Below are 17,148 nucleotides of genomic sequence, written 5' to 3'. Positions count from 1 at the left end.
AAGGAAATCTTTTACGAAGATTTGCGAAGTGAAACCTGAGAGCTTACCGGCCTAATGCATTTGTTAAGCTTCAGCGCAATCTGCAGTACATTTGACACAGTTTTAAGGGGGTGAGGCCCCTTGATGGAGTCCATCAAGATACTCCACAGAGGCTCTTTCACAATCCCAAGGCAACGTCTCCCACTACCTGATCTAATCCCCATTAGCACAGCTCCACTGGAAGTAGGAGCTCCTCAGCTGGCTAAGTGAGCTCTGGCACTTTTCCACTAGCTTAGGGGTACCACTGAGAACAATCCGGGGTTAAAATCTGATAGAAAACTTGCAAACCCAAAGGAATTTTAACTACTTGTGCACATTTAATTCTGATTAAAATCAAATGTAAAACAAGAAAGTCTGATTTCTGAAGAGTGGCTAACAGCTCTCAGCTACACGATTTTTAACAGCCATCAGAGTCAAAGTGATGGCTGTTGGCCGCATGACAAAATTCTCTCAGTAACACAGCCACATAATAGGGTGTTCAGAATATTTCTTTGTAATGTCCTTTATTAAATACCCTCTTTGATACCAAATATTTAAGCAAAAATAGTTTAAAAATTCTGTTTCAGTAATTCTTACAGGAGTCTTTTGTGCAGTCACTGTTACAGCAGCTCACGTTGCCATTTAAGAAATAAATCTTTATCAAATGTCAGGTTTCTCACTGTGCAGACATCTGTTCCATACAAAGAAGTCATGAGTAGGCATTAGAAAATGCCTATAGAAACCACGAACACTCTGAATTCCGGTCTTCATCTAATCAAGAAATTTAACAATTGTGTCACAGACACATAATGAATGAAGTAGCAGAATAGGAAAATGCATCCTCTAAAGGTTATAAAAGTCATGGCAGTGCACGCAAGTACAGCACAAGAAGAGGATATGCCTCAAGCACAGATGCTTCAATACAACGTTGACGCTTCAGCACAGCACTGCCCAGCTCAGCCTGTGAGTCAGAGTGCTACTTCCAATACTGGAATTTTGTCACATAACAACCGTGTGGCAACTAGCACTACCCACCCAGACGGGATTTTGCCCCACAAATATCAGACAGCATAAACAGATTCTGCTTTGACTTCTGTCTGCCACAGCTGTTGCACAGCCTGGTTGAGACCCAGATGGCCTCCTTCATTTTATTCTCTTCTGTGTAAACCAATAATCTCACTTTTTACATTAATGAACAGTAAATAAACATTTCTTTGGATCAAAGGATAGCTCCTATAGGTGCAGACATTCTCACTAAATAGATTAGGCTCATCAGGTATCCAGATTAACAAACCTATTGGCACAGGGAAGATAACTGGGGACAAAGTATGTGCCCTTGTTGCATAGCCAGAGAGCATACGTATCTTTCAATGAACGTTGTAGTCAGAATCCTAACCAAAATACTATGTAAGGGGTTGCTTGAGGTCAAACAAACCAGTCCCTCCTTTCACAACTTTTCCAACCACTAGGCACGCAGAAGGGGATCGCAGTTCATCATAGGCGCCTGTAACAGAATTCAAACAACATCATATTAGGACGTTTCCAAAGGTTTCTCAGAGGTCAGTGCTGAAAAGAAATCATTTTGGTTTACATACAAGCAGTCATCTGGTTCAGTCCCCCCTAGTGGGGGTAGGTAGCACTACCACCTACCGTTCAGACTGAATTTGTATTTCTGGGAGAAATCTTCCTACCCCTTCCTACAAGAACTATTATCTCATCCCAATCTTTTTATGCAAGCAGAGAATTAAGCCACACATCACTAAAATTCTCCTTATTCAGCACAAAAAGACAACACGTTCTGGATTCTAAGAGAACAGAGATTTGACCTTCTGGTGAACACATATTGCTGATTAAATGGATCACTAAAAAAAATACATCAGTGAGGCAAAACCAAAAAGATTCCCTTTTCAGCGCTGCGTTTTTCAATTGTTAGAGTGAATCCTTTTGATGTGGATTTTAAATCCTTCTGGCTAGATACGAAGAGAACTTTTCACTGAAGAGACATTCCATGAATTCCTTTGATTTTGTGGTTACTCACTGTAGCGAAATAGTGTCACAGAAATTTGGAAGCTCTCCAGATGACATGTCTGGTTAGGACTGTTTTGCTTTCACTGTTTCTATAAGCACCAGGCTGGTTTTCATGCATTCTAACTACAGCAAGCTGGAATTTCATCATTAGAGCAGTTGGAAGACTGCAAATAAAGCTGTTAAAGTTGATAAGTTTGGGTCATCTTCACTGAATAAAATGTCCCAAACTTTGTATCATACAGAGGATGGGGGGAGGAGCTGCACCGTAGCACAGTGTATGCCATGTGCTTGCAGCTCTGATCTCAGCTACAGCTGAATAATTAAATAGCTGCTCCTAAATGTGTCTCAGCTGAAGCAAAAAGAAAAAAAAAAAAAAGGGTCCTTTGTTAGATCATTAACCAAACCAGTCATAACTGTCTTGTGTGCTCCTGCCATGTTAACAAAGAGTTATTCTTTGAACAAACAGCCAAAGAGATTGGATCTCACTTCTGATGCAGTGTGCTCTCTGCACGCTAAACCCTCATCAGCACCTGCACTCTAATGAGCGGTCTTACATTAGTGGTCACACGCCTTCTTTTTTCCTTCGTATTGATCAGGGCCATAAGCGAACACCCTTGCAGTATCTCTTTAAATGTACAGTCAAGTCACCAGTTACATTAAAGCAAATTAGATCCAGACTGCTGCAATCCACATTACAACTTTGATTTCCATCTTGGTGAAATCAATAACTCCCTCCACTTGTAATCAGTGCAGCTTTCCTGCCAATTCACCATGCACTTCTGTCAGTATGCACTTCATGTCTTTATTAATAATATTATCCATAAATATAATTATGTTTCACTTGGCAAAAACCTTATGTTATTTCTAAGTCAATATGTGATATAATGTAAACCCAGAGTGAGAGTGCAACTGTGCAGGAAACATCCTCTTCTATTCAATTTCACCCTAGATTTACAATTTTACTTTTTGATTTTCAGATTAATTTTAAGTCAATTGTAACCAATACTATTCATTAAAATCCAAATTACCTTCCTGGAAAAGGTATGAAAACAGCATTAACAAAATGGAATTCAGTAATAAAAGCATCTCTGACATCTGTGCAAGGCAGTTTAAGATACTAGCTGAAGAGATCATGTTGACAGCATTTCCCATTTGTATCAGGTAGCAAAGGCAGCAGCACAGGAGCCTCCCCGAAGGACCAACTGGCAAGTGACAGAAACCAAGACTATGTGCAAAAGGGAGACGTAATTAGTATCCAAAGCATGAGATCAAGCAAACTGTCTAATGACAGACTTAAAGCACAAGTGTTTTTGGATGGGACTCCTTAATGTAGATGGTTAGTGCTATTTTAAATATCCTAAACAATCCATGTAGCCATGTGACCCCTACACCTTCCAGAGCAGCAACTAGAGGGCTGCAAGGATACTCTTGGGCATCTCACTGGCACCAGAAACCTACCATTAGACAAATGAGTCTGACCCTTTGCCTGTGTTTGAGGCAAAAAGTAAAGATAGTAAAGTGCTACAAAGCAGAAGAAAAACAGAATCAAAGTAAAAATCAGGAGGACTGTTCTCACAATAAAATTCTGAATAGCAAGGCTAGAGATGAAAATATAGGAGTTATAATACAGACATGAAAACAAAGCAGAGATGACAATTTTAATGGTAGAGACAGAAAAAGGCAGATTTAGTAGTCTGTTAAAAGGCTTTGCTATAACAAATCTTAACAATATTAAGGTTTGTTGTAAAAATGCCTATCTAATTCTTAAAGAAAGGAGCCACAGACCCCACAAATTACATGTGGGAGCTGACTTAATTTAAGCTGACAGAATTGTATTAAAAACATCTGGAACGTTTTCCTAGGCAAAGGCTTAATTAAAATTTTAGCCTCTGGCATTTTTTCCCTAATGCAATTATGCATTACTCAAACTAGTGGAAAGTTACCATGAAAACAAAGCATATGTGAAATGCTGCAGCACTGTAGTTCAAACTAAACCATTTACCCATCATTGTTGCCTCCTTCAAGAATTTGTAGCTGGTTTCAAACGTCATCTGTTGCAGAGGAGAGGAGTTGGACTGAATTCCAAAACGATTCAGCGGTTTATAAAATCCTTCAAAACACATGTAATCTGCCACAAGTGAAAGGTGACGAGGGTCTACCACAATGCCTAAGAACACAAGAAAGCAATCATCAGAGCATTCAAGGGCTAAGGTTGGGGTTTTAAAAAAAAAAAAAAAAAAAAAAAATCAGGAGTAAATTAAATCTCCTGAATCTACACAATGTATCTCTATTAACATTCTCCTGGCAGTTGCACCTCTCTGTGTGTAGCTGGCTTAACTGCTTCCCTCAAATATCCAAGGGAGGCAAACCTCACTATAATATAGGAGAGTATCTCTCCAGGGAAACTAAAACGTCAAGAATGTTGTGAGGTGGCAGAGTTCCTCAACATGAAATCAGTAAGGTCTGCATCATCTTTGTTTATGCAGAAGGAGATCACGCATCCATCCATTTGTGATGGAACAGAGCTCTGGCCCCTCACCTGGTGGCCTGCAGTAGCTAGGCACCGGAGCCAGAAAGGTTCTGATATTTTCTGTGCATGATATTAGACATCCACAGAAAACTGCATTTATGCTAAAAAGAAACAGCACTTATTTTTAAATAATGCTTGAAGGAGTCAGCGTAAGGGGGGAATCATTAACAGCTCTGTCAACGTTTACCTAGCAGTTTTTGAACAACTTGGAGGTGAGACCACTCTGGGCTGCCAGCTGGCAAATCTGTTTGATATAACTGGTTGCTAAAATTCTCGCTGTATTAATCTTGCCTCTTTTCAATAGTTTAATTCATAACAAGACTTAGCTCAATTAAGGGAAATTCAACATGCCTAATTTTAGCAGCCTACGAAGTCAGGCATCTTGCCTAAGCTGGCTGCCTGGACTCTCTGAAAAACCTATGCAGAGAGAAAAACATTCAGACAATGCAGCACAGCTATTTCAGGAAAGATATAAAAACTTAACTTCAAAGGGAGCCTACAGTCCCATCATTAAAAAGCTACAGTGAGGCAGGATTAATCCTATTCTTGGGGCCACTATGCAGTCTACCATAGTTAGGTTCCTCAGATGTTAATAGTTAGTTTGTCTGGACCTTCCAAGCTTGGCAAAAAATAAATATACCCAAATAGAAGAGCTCTGTGAAAAGGGGACAAATTCAACCTTGTCTAGTGAATTTTCTACTGATTAAATGGAACCTAACAATTAACTAACAGAGTCTCCACAGAAGACACTATAATGATTAAAATGATGAAAAGGTGCAACTTAGAACTACACATAAATGAAGATCATGCAAAAACATAACTTCGTAAGCACTGTGGCTCGGTTTTCCCATCTATATGATAATGAAGACTACCTTTACAAATACAACAAAATCTTACCATATACAGCAAATACATCTTTTATTTCCTTTATTATCACCCTCAGGGCAGACTCAATTCCATAATTCTTAGCCATGGCATGAATATCATTGGAATAAAGTCTGTTCAGGTCCAAAATCTGAAAGCAAAAAAACCACAGATACAAGATACGACAGTAGTTAGACACCAGGTAGGACAGTAGTTACTCTGTATTTCCAAACAACTTAAGCTAAGACAGCTTTTTTTCTTCATTTTTCATTAGCTTAAGCAGCACCAGCAGTTGCAGAACAAGTAGGCAGCAGCTTGGAGTCAAATACAGACAAAAATTACTCTGGGGATTTATGTTTAAGCTAGCGATCGCAGCATTTTGTATGTGAATAAGAGTACTGGAATCAAAACTCAGCGCAGAAGAAAATGACCTGAAATTAGAAAAAGCAAACAAAGAAACCTTCCCAAGCAGCAGAGGAACATGTTAAAGTCTTGCAAGCAATACAATGCAATGCCCGGTCTGTCTCAACCAGACAGAACTTTTAGCAAAAGTAGTAGGGAAGATGTAGCATAAACCAGTCCTGTATTTGTAGGGTTATGGGGTAGATGGCATAACAGAACTATTCATCTCCAAGTACCGCAATTCATTTAGATGAAAGAACTCCCTCAAGTAACATTTAGAGACACAGTTACAAGTGTGGTGCGGAATTATCTGTCATTAGACACTGGGCTGCTGCACAAAAACTGATTTGCAAGCTCCCCTTGAGAAAAGGCTCTGCTGAGCTCTGAACATATCTGGCGGGAAAAAGGCAAAGGAAGAGAATTTGTGACCTGAAAAGGCTACCATCACCCCTGATGGCACCCATCATCCATCATCGCTCCCTAGAACACAAAAGATCATTCAAGATCGAGATTATAAATAGGTTACATACATCAGAGTATCTGAACAGCTCTGCAAGGTTTATCCCTTCGGTGTTCAGAACAAGTTCCTTCTCTCCTTGCCTATTGGTACTTTCATTCAACAAGCATCGTGTGATCCCCTTCACTTCATGAATGACTGTGCTTCGTGCGAGAGAGACAAGCAAGGAGGAGATATCGAAGTAAACCTTCATCAACGGAAGCGCCAATGAAACCTAAGAGGAAAAAAAAGAAAACATGGTAGTGCTGGTCAGTAAGAAAGCTTGAACATTAGGCTCAATGACCAGCCTACTTCTTTTTAGGCAAAAAGTCGACAACTGGAATTACCCTAGCTATGTGTTCAGGAACATAAATGTCTGACTAGAATTGCAGCTGAATGATGCTAATACGAACACCACATCCCAGGACCGTTCATACACAATGCTTTCAAGATCTCTGAACTTATGATTGTTGGGTTTTGGGTGGCTTTTCTTAGGGTGGTGGGGTATGTGTTTGTTGTGGGTTTTGTTTGTTTGGGTTTTAAGATGCTTGGATTTTTTCAGCTGTCCAGCCATCATTTTTATTTATCAAGAGCTACACAGTAGTACATCGTATTTAGATTAAAAACACAATAAGCCCGCCAAAAACCTATTTTTTTAAAAAAAGTTTCATTGGGGGTTCTGAAAGTTAGAAGTTACTAAAAATTATGTCAAGAAATACATTTGTACTACTACTTTTCTGTATTAATATAGCATTGTCGAGACAAAACAGCAGCACTCCACTGAGCCATTTGTTATGGGAGCTACATGCAACCAGGGAGCAACCAACCACACACAGATGTTTCCAGGCACCACCACCTTACCTCACACCAAAGTTCGTTTTCAGTGTCAAATGTGTAATCCTGTATTGACGGGTGGCTCTCTAGAACAGCATTCACTCGCAACTGTGCTGACTGAAGTAATCGATCTTTCTCTTTTTTAGTCTGAGACATAAAGGAAAGATGTTGAGAATCACCACCATCTGCTTCATTCTGATCTTCTTCAGCACCAGGAGTCCTTTCTTCTTTTTCTGATTCAGCGTCTTCATCTTCTAGATTTTCATCAATGTTTTCTTCCCCATCCTCTTCTTCGCTTTCATAATCAACCTACAAAGAAATAATATTGTAATTATCTGAGCCAGAACAGGTACAGCAAAGCACATCATGAATAGTTTTATTCACCAATATTCCTGACAGCTGAGTTGCAAGTACCTCACCTATGATACAATGAAAATGCAATTCTGTTGTAAAGAAAGTAATACGACAGATTTGGTTCAGTCTCTCTTTCTTTATAATCTTGCCATTATTCCTCAATACAGTCTGAGATGCCACACATTACTGGGGCTGTAGCAGGATTTAATTTTCTCCCCCTGAAAAAGGCTCTTCCCACAATCCAACTCTGATGATGGGATTCCCTCGGGATTTTCAATTACTCTACCCTCTTGCTGAAGTTACAGCAACCCATCTTTTAAGCAGTAATTATGAAGTAGTAAACACGGAGAAACATGCAGAGCCAGGGAGAATATTTATTAAGAACCACAATAAACTTTAAAAAAACCCAACAATTAATGGCATGAAATTAGCAATAAGTAAAGTTAAAGTGAAATACAGCACAGACAACCTGATTGCCAGACACATCTACCCAATGCCTGATGGACAAGGCTTTGGAAAACACAGATCTCTTCCATCTGTAACTTGCATGGTACTTTATCACTCTTAAAGGACAGCAGTGACCAGGCTCAACCAAGGCCATCGCGAGTCCCTACAAATCAAAACTCATCAGCACAAAGCAGAGACTTTCCTATCCCCTTTCAAGTGGGGTATGTTTTTTTCCAGCATTTTGTTTCAATGGAAGCTTTCCTTCCCAACTGAAACCAAGGCAGAGGAAACTGGAAATTCATGTGCATCCTGAGCACCTATAAAATCATTACCTCTTCTTCCTGGTTCTTCTTCCGTTTTGCTTCTGTAGCATCACCATCCCCTTCATCAGCTTCCGCGTCAACAATGTTCTCTTCTTCCTCTGCTGAAGGATTATTCTGTGTCTAGAAATCCATGACAGACAAGATAATCAGGCTGATACCGCTAGGAAGCATCAACTGCCTCAAAAGGCTTTAGCCATATATTTGGAATTTAACAATCCCTTGTTCAATGGTCTACCTTTAAGGACAAATTAATTTCTGTAAGACAACTACTATAAGGAAATAATGAACTTACACTCACGATAACTTTAACATTAAACAAGATGAATGTCTACAAGACAGATAAGCTATCAGCCTGATGATATGACAGTCCTTGATGGGAGAGGAGTGGCAGAAGGAACATGCCAAAACCTTTCAATGAAAAAAGCATCTTCCCCAAAGTTTTGACAACCACTGCTACAACAGGACATTGATCTGTCAGCAAATGGAGAGTAATATGCTTTTATCTCATTGAGGCTGAAATAAACAAGACTGTATTCTGAAAATGCCTACGTAAATTATGATTTAATACATAGTAACTTTAATGTCCTTGTTAATTTTACGAGACTGCAAAAAGAGTTTATGCATAAAGAAAATATTTAAGTAATTTAGTATTCACACATTTTGTGTTCATACTGAAACGTGCTACGCTTTTCCAAATTCTGGTTCTCAAAAATAAAAGTGAGGCAATGTTTTCCTGTACCTTGTCTTGATCACCATCTAAATCTTTCCGAGTTGCCTTCCGGGTGCTGACTTCAGTAAAAGATGCCATCTTTGCATTCTTCCTTTTAATTGCTTCCAGCAAAATTTTGAAGAACCTGAAAGAAGCAGCAACCCAGAATGTCAAAGCTCAGCAGTAGCACAGTCAATTTCAAGTTGTCAGAAAATTAAATTGTTTTGTTTAAGAAGTGAGTCTACTCATGACAGGACATATTCCCTGGTGGATACAGAAGTGCTTATAGGATAAGGCAAATAATTTTTCTTCTCATCCCTTTCCCATTCCTTTACAAATCAAAAGATTGCTATCATCTCTCTTACCATCACAGACATAGCCATGCAGCCACAGCTTAAAATTATAAGCTGATCGGACATAAAATCTGCACATCAAATTGCCTTTCAGAAGATATGGTTTACTACCGGACTTTTTTCTTTTTTAAAATCAATGAGCACATGCAAAATTGCTAAATAAAGTAACCCATCTTGAACTTATGTGGTCTGAACAAAGAAGAAATCAATGAAGCCTCTTTGCAAAGCAAAAACAGCTTTCAACAGACCCTTATCATTAAATGCTCTACTTTTAACTACACAAATTTGGCCAGACATGAGAACTGTCATCCCCGGAAGTATTTAAAAGATGGGTAGATGTAGTGCTTAGTGACATGGTTTAGTGATGGCTTTTGACAGTGTTAGGTTGATGGCAGGACTCAATCTGAAAGGTCCCTTCCAGCCTAGACAATTCTATGTTTCTATAATTCTATGGGAAAGGATGCGGGGGCGGGGGGGGAAGAAAGCCAGTCTTTTCCAATTAATTTATTTTTTAAAAATAATTTTAAAAAAAATTAAGGTTTAATGCTGTTCAATGAGAGCACCAAGGGATACCTAAAGTATTCAAACATTTTTGCTGGTAATAAATGCTTAAGCATCCAAAGATAAGGAGTGAGATGTTGCTTATATGGTTCTTCTCCTAATATATCAGAGACATGTGAAAGATCTGATTTGATACAATTCTGCACTGTCACCAGGCCACAGATCCACAGTTTTATTCAAGATATAAAAAGCAACTGCATAGATGCTTCTGAAAGGACATCTGCAGGAAGCTGTTGCTCTGAAAGCCACAGCAGCAATAATAAACAACATGCAATGATCCTTCAAGCCCACGGAAAGGCAAAAGAAGAGCAAATATTAAAAATGTCTATAAGCAAACTCACCTTCTTTCCATGAAGTGCAAGATCTCCCTGGGCTTCACACACTTTTCCTCTCGGTAATATTCATGAGGCAAGAAATGGAATTTGATTTTGTAGAGGCGATGTTTGTTCTGCTTGCACTCCACACGCAGGGATTCCTCTATGTCAACTTTCTGTAAGACCTACAAAAGTGCCAAGTAGGAATGTTACTCCTTTAATGAAAACACTTCATTTACTTCCTGCAATTCCAATCCTTTCCATAGAAGACCAGAATTACACAAGGCTAACTGGCAAACTTTTCTGGAGGCTTTGTGGCAGCTCCTGGGTGAAAAGATTCTACATTATTGTACTCACTTTGGCTTAAATGCCTCTCAACAATTAACTTAGACAATACTGGGAGAACAGCCTCACCTCCCACTTGACTCCTTCACCAAGAGTGGGCCAACAGCTTCATTTTACTGACCCATGCTCATTGAGCACTACAGTATTTCAGCACAGAGCTAAGTTAACTCTATCGTTGCTGCTTTCAACTTGAAAGAGTAAGACAAAAGAGGGTAGGGCATGGAGAAAAGCACAAGAAAGACTGCACTCCTGGGAAGACAGGGAGCACAGAATACATCAGACTTCAGTATATCAAGTCTCCAAGGAGCCACATGTTCTGCTGTTATTGAGCACAGCCACTTGCATGAGATTAGGAAGTGGTGGGGGACAAACAGAAAGGTCTCTACTATGCCAGTCACAGCCAGACTGGCTTGTCTCTTAATGACAAAACAAAACCCCTCCAATTCTAGAGACTGACAATAAAGAAACCTGAAGAAAAAAACAAACAAGGCTATGGCAACAAACATAATTCCTGCTGCCATAATATTACTGCTATGTATGAACCCTCCCCCTTTACCTTTGATAGAGTTTGTAGCCTGTGACAATGCTCTACAGGTTAAATTGAATTTAAGTCTCATACAGCCACAGTAACTGCAATTCCTTTCAATGCTCCAATTCCTAGCAGATATTATAGGTTCATTATGCAAGAAAAGGACAGACCCTGTCATCTTGCGCCCACAGATAAGCCTTCAAAAATGGAAACTGCTACAAAGCCAGACTACGTGATGAGCTCAAATAGGAAATTCTGTTTGCTAACTCTCAAAGGATACACTGAATAGGAGGCTCACCTCAGCTAAGCACACTCTTGTGAGCCGCTTCTTAAGCTGTTTCACCTTCTTGAGAGCTTTCTTGGTATTAAACACAGGAACACTCATTGTTGGTGTTTTAATATTTGCACTGGCCACCATCAATATTTCCCGCAACCTTTAAATAAAGAATGATGATCCAAATTAAGCAATAAAAGCACCATGCAATCAAATAAACATCTAGTTCATTTAATTAGGCAGCACGCAGCAACTGCCAGTTCCACCAAAGCCATATGCATCATGAGCTGTGGTTACCATTGCAGTGCTTCTTTTCGCTTTTCTGGTTCCTCATCAGGCATAGCACAACAGTAGCCCCACTGCCTCCATTAGATTATCACCCCAATTACGGGAAGAGACTCGAGACGACAATAACAGAAGAACTAATGAAGCCTGTTTCCTAAGGATACACAATGCATGCCTCCTCACACTTTCTCCCCCTCCCCTGCTTCTCTGAAGTAACACAACCATCTCCCATCGAAGGCACGACACCGACGCATGAAGCCAAGGTCAGCACCCACCCCCATGTTATTCAGAACAAGCTGATGACTGGCTGGTAAACACACGTGCGCTGATAAAGTCACTGTCACCATACAGAAGAGCCAGGGGAAACCCCGGCTGCTATAAAACAGGTCTCTTTCTACATAGGTGATTAACAATACTAAACCCACAAGATTTCATAGTTGCGGTGAAATGTTGTGTATGGCAGAAATAGGTTTAAAAGTTTGTAGGGGGAAGAAGAGGTCAGCATAGGGCAAACCCACAAAGCCCCATTTCTTCAGGTTTATACTGTACTGAATAAAATATGGAAACAAATAAGTCACTTGCTATACATCAGATAAGAGTAAGGGGCCTTCACAGATATTTTGTATCCGGACAGTGAACCAAAACAACCTAAAATTGTAAAACATTAAAGTAGTTCTGAACAGGCACAATTTACAATTAAGTTGAAGGACCATTTGCTCTCAAGATTACACATATACCCACCAGTGAGATTAAGCACTATTACACAAGTGCAAAAAATGGCAAAGGACCCATTGAGAACACAGTTTTCTCACCTTGGAATACCCAACGTGACATTCATTTCACCTCTGCCAGCAAAGTGGAAGGTGTTCAGAGTCATCTGTGTGGAAGGTTCCCCAATACTCTGAGCTGCAAGAAGACCTACAGCTTCTCCTGGGTCACAAAGAGATCGCTGCCACTTTAAATACAACAAATCCTTTAATCTGGAGACAGGAAATAAGAAGTTAGCTCAATGTAATACAAAATAAAGAACTTGGAAGAGACTGAAACATAGCTCAGTTCAATACAGTTACCTCTTTCAGTCAATTTCTCCTGGGAGCTTACGGATAAATACACTCCAGAAACCGTAAAATTGTCTCTCTAAATCTGATCTGACAAGTACAGCCCATTATCACAGAACTGGGGCCTTGGCCAAACCATATTTTACTTCTATTCTAATTCCCACAATGTCAAAAGAGAATCCATCTACTCCCACTTGCTCATCTTACCTGCACTGCTAACTCCAAGGTGTGGCAAGAGCATTTTTTTGGTTTTTAACTCTTACTGTAAAGTATTATTTTATATGTAGGGGGACAGCAATATGTTGCTGTTATTCCATAAAGCCTTTGTCAAAGCCCTTAGCAGCACAGAAAATTCAGATTTGGAATAAACAGATAACCAGGGCCTCGCCACTGCACACTAAGCACATCTGGCTTTCAGGGAACATTGTGAAACCCACCACTTGGTTTCGCAAAGCTCACATCAAAAATAAAAGTTGATAAAGATTTTTAATCTTTAGCAAACTCAGTCCAAAAATAGGTTTCGGGTTTTTTTTTTGTCTCACTGCAAAGTAGTAAAGACACAGAAGTTATTACCTATCAGAAGAAAGTGCTGGGTGCATATAACTTTGACTGTTCTCAGATTGCCATTTGTTGATATAATCTTCGACTCCATTTTCAAATGTTTCTGAAACAGATGCAAAATAAGTATCTGGACGCCAGACACCGAGGCTTGGGTCAGGACACTTATTTGTCTTCTTCAGATACTTTCTTCGTTTCTTCTCATCTAGTTCATACCACATCTTCAGTAACTGAAAGTAAGAGGGGATTTTTAAGCAGGCTGGTTTTTTCACAGTAAGACCAAAACCAAATAACCCAGCGATCAGGCCACAGAGAAGGAGGAAAAGATTACCCGTATAAAACTTAAGGGTGTTTGTAACACACACAGCAAACAACTCAGCTACCAATATGACATTCTCCATTTTCTGACACTTACACTTTTGATCCCAAATATGATTTCAAGGTTCTTTACAAACTAGAGTTATCTACCCTTAGTAACTACTCCAGAAATCAGTGAAATATGGCCCTCTAATAACGATTTTAACTTGGGAGGGAACCTCCTTGACATACTTAAGTCTTTACTTCTAGCTGACTACCACCTTGCCTGTCTAAAGCTGGCAGGACAAAGGAGCTTCTCTGATTTTCAGCTGTCAACATTCAAGCACAATAGTCCAGCAGAGACCTTGAACATAGCTTGCACTTTATGCATGCTAATCAGTTTTACTTCTATTCTTCAGTTTGCTAGTCTTTCAGTAACATTTCAAATGTTGCATTTAATAAAGAAGTTAATAGTGACTTAAAACAAGAAACCGATACAGAAAATGAGCTAACTTGTCTTCTACATGTCTTGCTATCTTATGAAGGAAGAAGTAGCTTCTGCCACAGAAGTCTGTTCACTGAACTTTATAATATACTGATACAGAAACAAACATGTATCTGTATCTACCTAAGCTACTAAAAGAAAAAAACCAAACAAATAGTGAATGAATCCCCAGGCCAAACTGTTTTGATCATCAAAAGTGCCAACTGGAACAAAAATTCAGAGCTGATAAACGAACCACTGATTAGGCATAACATTTGCAGACAAGCTCATGGAATTCTGTATCTCAAGACGTTCAACTTCGGAGTTTCATCCTAACTGTCCACATTCTACCAGAGTAAATTCCTTGTGAAAGCAAGGCTGTGAAGCATACAGATTAGTAACCTGATGTACAAGAGGCTTAAGCAAGAGTACATTTTTGAGACACTAGGCAGGGCTGGCTCAGCTCTCTGATCCTTGTATTTAAACAGGATCTCATTCAGCTAACAGGTACCTGTCCATGCAAGAGAGATCTCTGTGTACGTGAAAAAAAAACAAGCCCAAACTCAACTCACCACCAAAAAACCCAAACAAAAACAATCCCCCAAAACCACCCACAAACATCAGCTGTTTTCTAAAACCAGTTTTACCTCAGAGTTTTTGGCCTCTGCCCTAGCACTAGAGCCCACAGGCTTTAATAAATAAATCTCAGCTAACCCACACAGCTGACACGATTCGTTCAAAAAGTAACTGGTATAAGTAGACTGTGAAACACTTTGGGACGCTTGATCCAGGTGGCCAACAAGACCAACCGCATCCTTGCTTGGACCAGAAATAGGGTGGCCAGGAGGATTAGGGAAGGGATTGTCCCTGTCCCGCTGCACTCAGCACTGGTGACGTCACACCTCGAATACTGTTTTCAGTTTTGGGCTCCTCACTACAAGACACTGAGGTGCTGGAGCAAGTCCAAAGAAGAGCAACAAAGCTGGTGAAGAGTCTAGAGCGCAAGTCTTATGAGGAGCAGCGGCAGGAACTGGGGTTGTTTAGCCTGGAGAAAGGGAGTCTCAGGGAAGATCTTATCACTCTCCACAACTACCTGAAAGGAGGGTGTAGCGAGGTGGAGGTCGGTCTCTTTTCCCAAGTAATAACCGATAGAGGAAATGGCCTGAAGTTGTGCCAGGGGAGGTTTAAATTGGATATTAGGAAAAATTTCTTCATCGAAAGGGTTATCAACCACTGGAACAGGCTGCCCAGGGAAGTGGCTGAGTCACCATCCCTGGAGGTATATAAAAGATGTGTACATGTGGCACTTAGGGACATGGTTTCGTGGTGGACTTGGCAGTGCTAGGTTTATGGTTGGACTCAGTGATCTTAAAAGATCTTTTCCAACCTAAATGATTCTAGGATTCTATAAAAAGCCATTAAAAAAAACCCATATAAATCACTGAATTCTGTAACTTTTATAAAGGGCTTGGCCAATTCAACTGCCTCTGTGTTACCTGTAAAGTAGCAGGATCTCTTCCATTTTTGATTTCTCCTCCTGGAATCTGTGCTTTTACACTTGCCATTTTCTTTTGTGAAAACATCAGAAAACCCCCTTCTCTTTGCACCGAGTTTTGGTGCCTGGCTCGCCACTTCTTGATGGCTTTGAACTGCTTGTTAGCTTGGTGAGACTCCATCCTTGCTAAAGCTTCATCCAGATGGTTTGCCTTCTGGATTACCTATAAGAAAGTTATATGTATGATTATTCTTCTCTCCATGCTCACTATAGCAGAAAAGGCAAAGCAAACTGAAAGGTCACCTGCTGCCACTCAAAACGTTCAGCTGCTGTAAAACAATTTTAAAAAATGGTTTTCAATGCAACTGAGACAAAACTCCTTACACCTTCATGTGACTATTGCCATTCTTTAGTAACCAGTGATGATACTGGTAAAAGGAAGTTAATTAAACTTGACAGACTGAAGAGTAAAGTCATCTGCATTAAATCCAACTGCAGAATTAGAATAGATGAGAATAAGGAAAGCACTTGGTGCTCTGTTGAAATTGAGACTGCTCTAATTATGCCACAGACTTAAGACTCACTTCCATATTTTGAATACAATGGCAAATAAAAACATAGGTTAATCTGAGAGTGACTGAGAGAAACAACTATGCTGATGGATCCCTAACAGATACGCCAGATGTTAACCGTGCATTTCAGTCCTTCCCTTCACCCCAATAATAAATACTTAAGATTCAGGTGTTCTACCTCATAGTTATCTGCAATGAAAGGGAACTGCTTGGGTTGCAAGAACTGAGTTTTAGGGATATCAAGCCCATCTTCTCCATACAGAAACTGCACCACACTGCCATCACTATCTCGTACAGTCAGGTCATACTGAACTACCAGTCCTTCCAAATGTTTTATGATACACCTGTTCCAAAGAAAAAAAAAAACCAAAACAAAACCAACACAACACTGTTAAGAGGTTACAAAGCAACAAGGATGATACAACTCTAACATGAAAAATACTGTTTTCATTAATACCTTAAGTGTACTTAAGGGCTGATCAGAAATTCTGGAAGCCAAAATCATACAGACACAACATACAAGTGAAACGTGTAATAATATTGCAAAGCTATCTGTATGTTGCTTCCTTCAGTTTCCTTGGACCGAAGTGACTTAAAATGAAATAACAAATTACTCTCTATTTCTGCTGTCACTCTTAAGCAGCTGTCTGAAAGAAGGGGGTAATCCCTCCTTTAGAATCACTCACTACCCTCTAAAACAATTAAAAAGTTTCATCATCTTCTATATACTGGAGGTGTTGCTTGAATAAAGGAGAGCACCACGCAATGTGGCCAAGACAAACTAGAGTTGCCTGGAATTTGTACATCTTTACTTGTACCAGAAAAAAAGATATCTCATTGCTGCTGCTATATGACAGAGATGATAAAGTTCTACTTGATCTAGTTCTCTAGCAGGTCGGCCTTAGAACAAACATTCAACGCTCAGACAACAAACACTTTTCCAAAAAGCAAGTACACTGAAGCTAATCTAAGCAATGCAGGCGCTTCTTCCAGTCTACAGTACTCTACAAAAAAAAAA

General features: G+C 39.7%; 1 protein-coding gene across 2 annotated transcripts in view; it reads right to left on the bottom strand.

Moving 5' to 3' along the window:
- Positions 1-333: 333 nt before the first annotated feature.
- Positions 334-17,148, bottom strand: part of POLR1A (RNA polymerase I subunit A) — a 35,250-nt gene continuing 18,435 nt past the window's right edge. For both annotated transcript variants that reach the window (XM_074587286.1, XM_074587285.1), the window contains exons 22-34: positions 16,309-16,474; positions 15,560-15,781; positions 13,298-13,512; positions 12,479-12,646; positions 11,406-11,541; positions 10,261-10,418; positions 9,036-9,150; positions 8,306-8,416; positions 7,200-7,481; positions 6,373-6,573; positions 5,474-5,591; positions 4,049-4,213; positions 334-1,522 (exon numbers count right to left, since the gene is read on the bottom strand). In XM_074587286.1, coding sequence (XP_074443387.1) covers positions 1,422-1,522; positions 4,049-4,213; positions 5,474-5,591; positions 6,373-6,573; positions 7,200-7,481; positions 8,306-8,416; positions 9,036-9,150; positions 10,261-10,418; positions 11,406-11,541; positions 12,479-12,646; positions 13,298-13,512; positions 15,560-15,781; positions 16,309-16,474 — 2,158 coding nt within the window. In that variant the 3' untranslated portion in view covers positions 334-1,421. The remainder of the gene's footprint in view (positions 1,523-4,048; positions 4,214-5,473; positions 5,592-6,372; positions 6,574-7,199; positions 7,482-8,305; positions 8,417-9,035; positions 9,151-10,260; positions 10,419-11,405; positions 11,542-12,478; positions 12,647-13,297; positions 13,513-15,559; positions 15,782-16,308; positions 16,475-17,148) is intronic.

Source organism: Larus michahellis, chromosome 5, assembly GCF_964199755.1.
Source record: "Larus michahellis chromosome 5, bLarMic1.1, whole genome shotgun sequence".
NCBI classification, from domain to species: domain Eukaryota; kingdom Metazoa; phylum Chordata; class Aves; order Charadriiformes; family Laridae; genus Larus; species Larus michahellis.
Note: the sequence above shows the minus strand (reverse complement) of the source record. Positions and strands in the feature narration are given on the sequence as shown.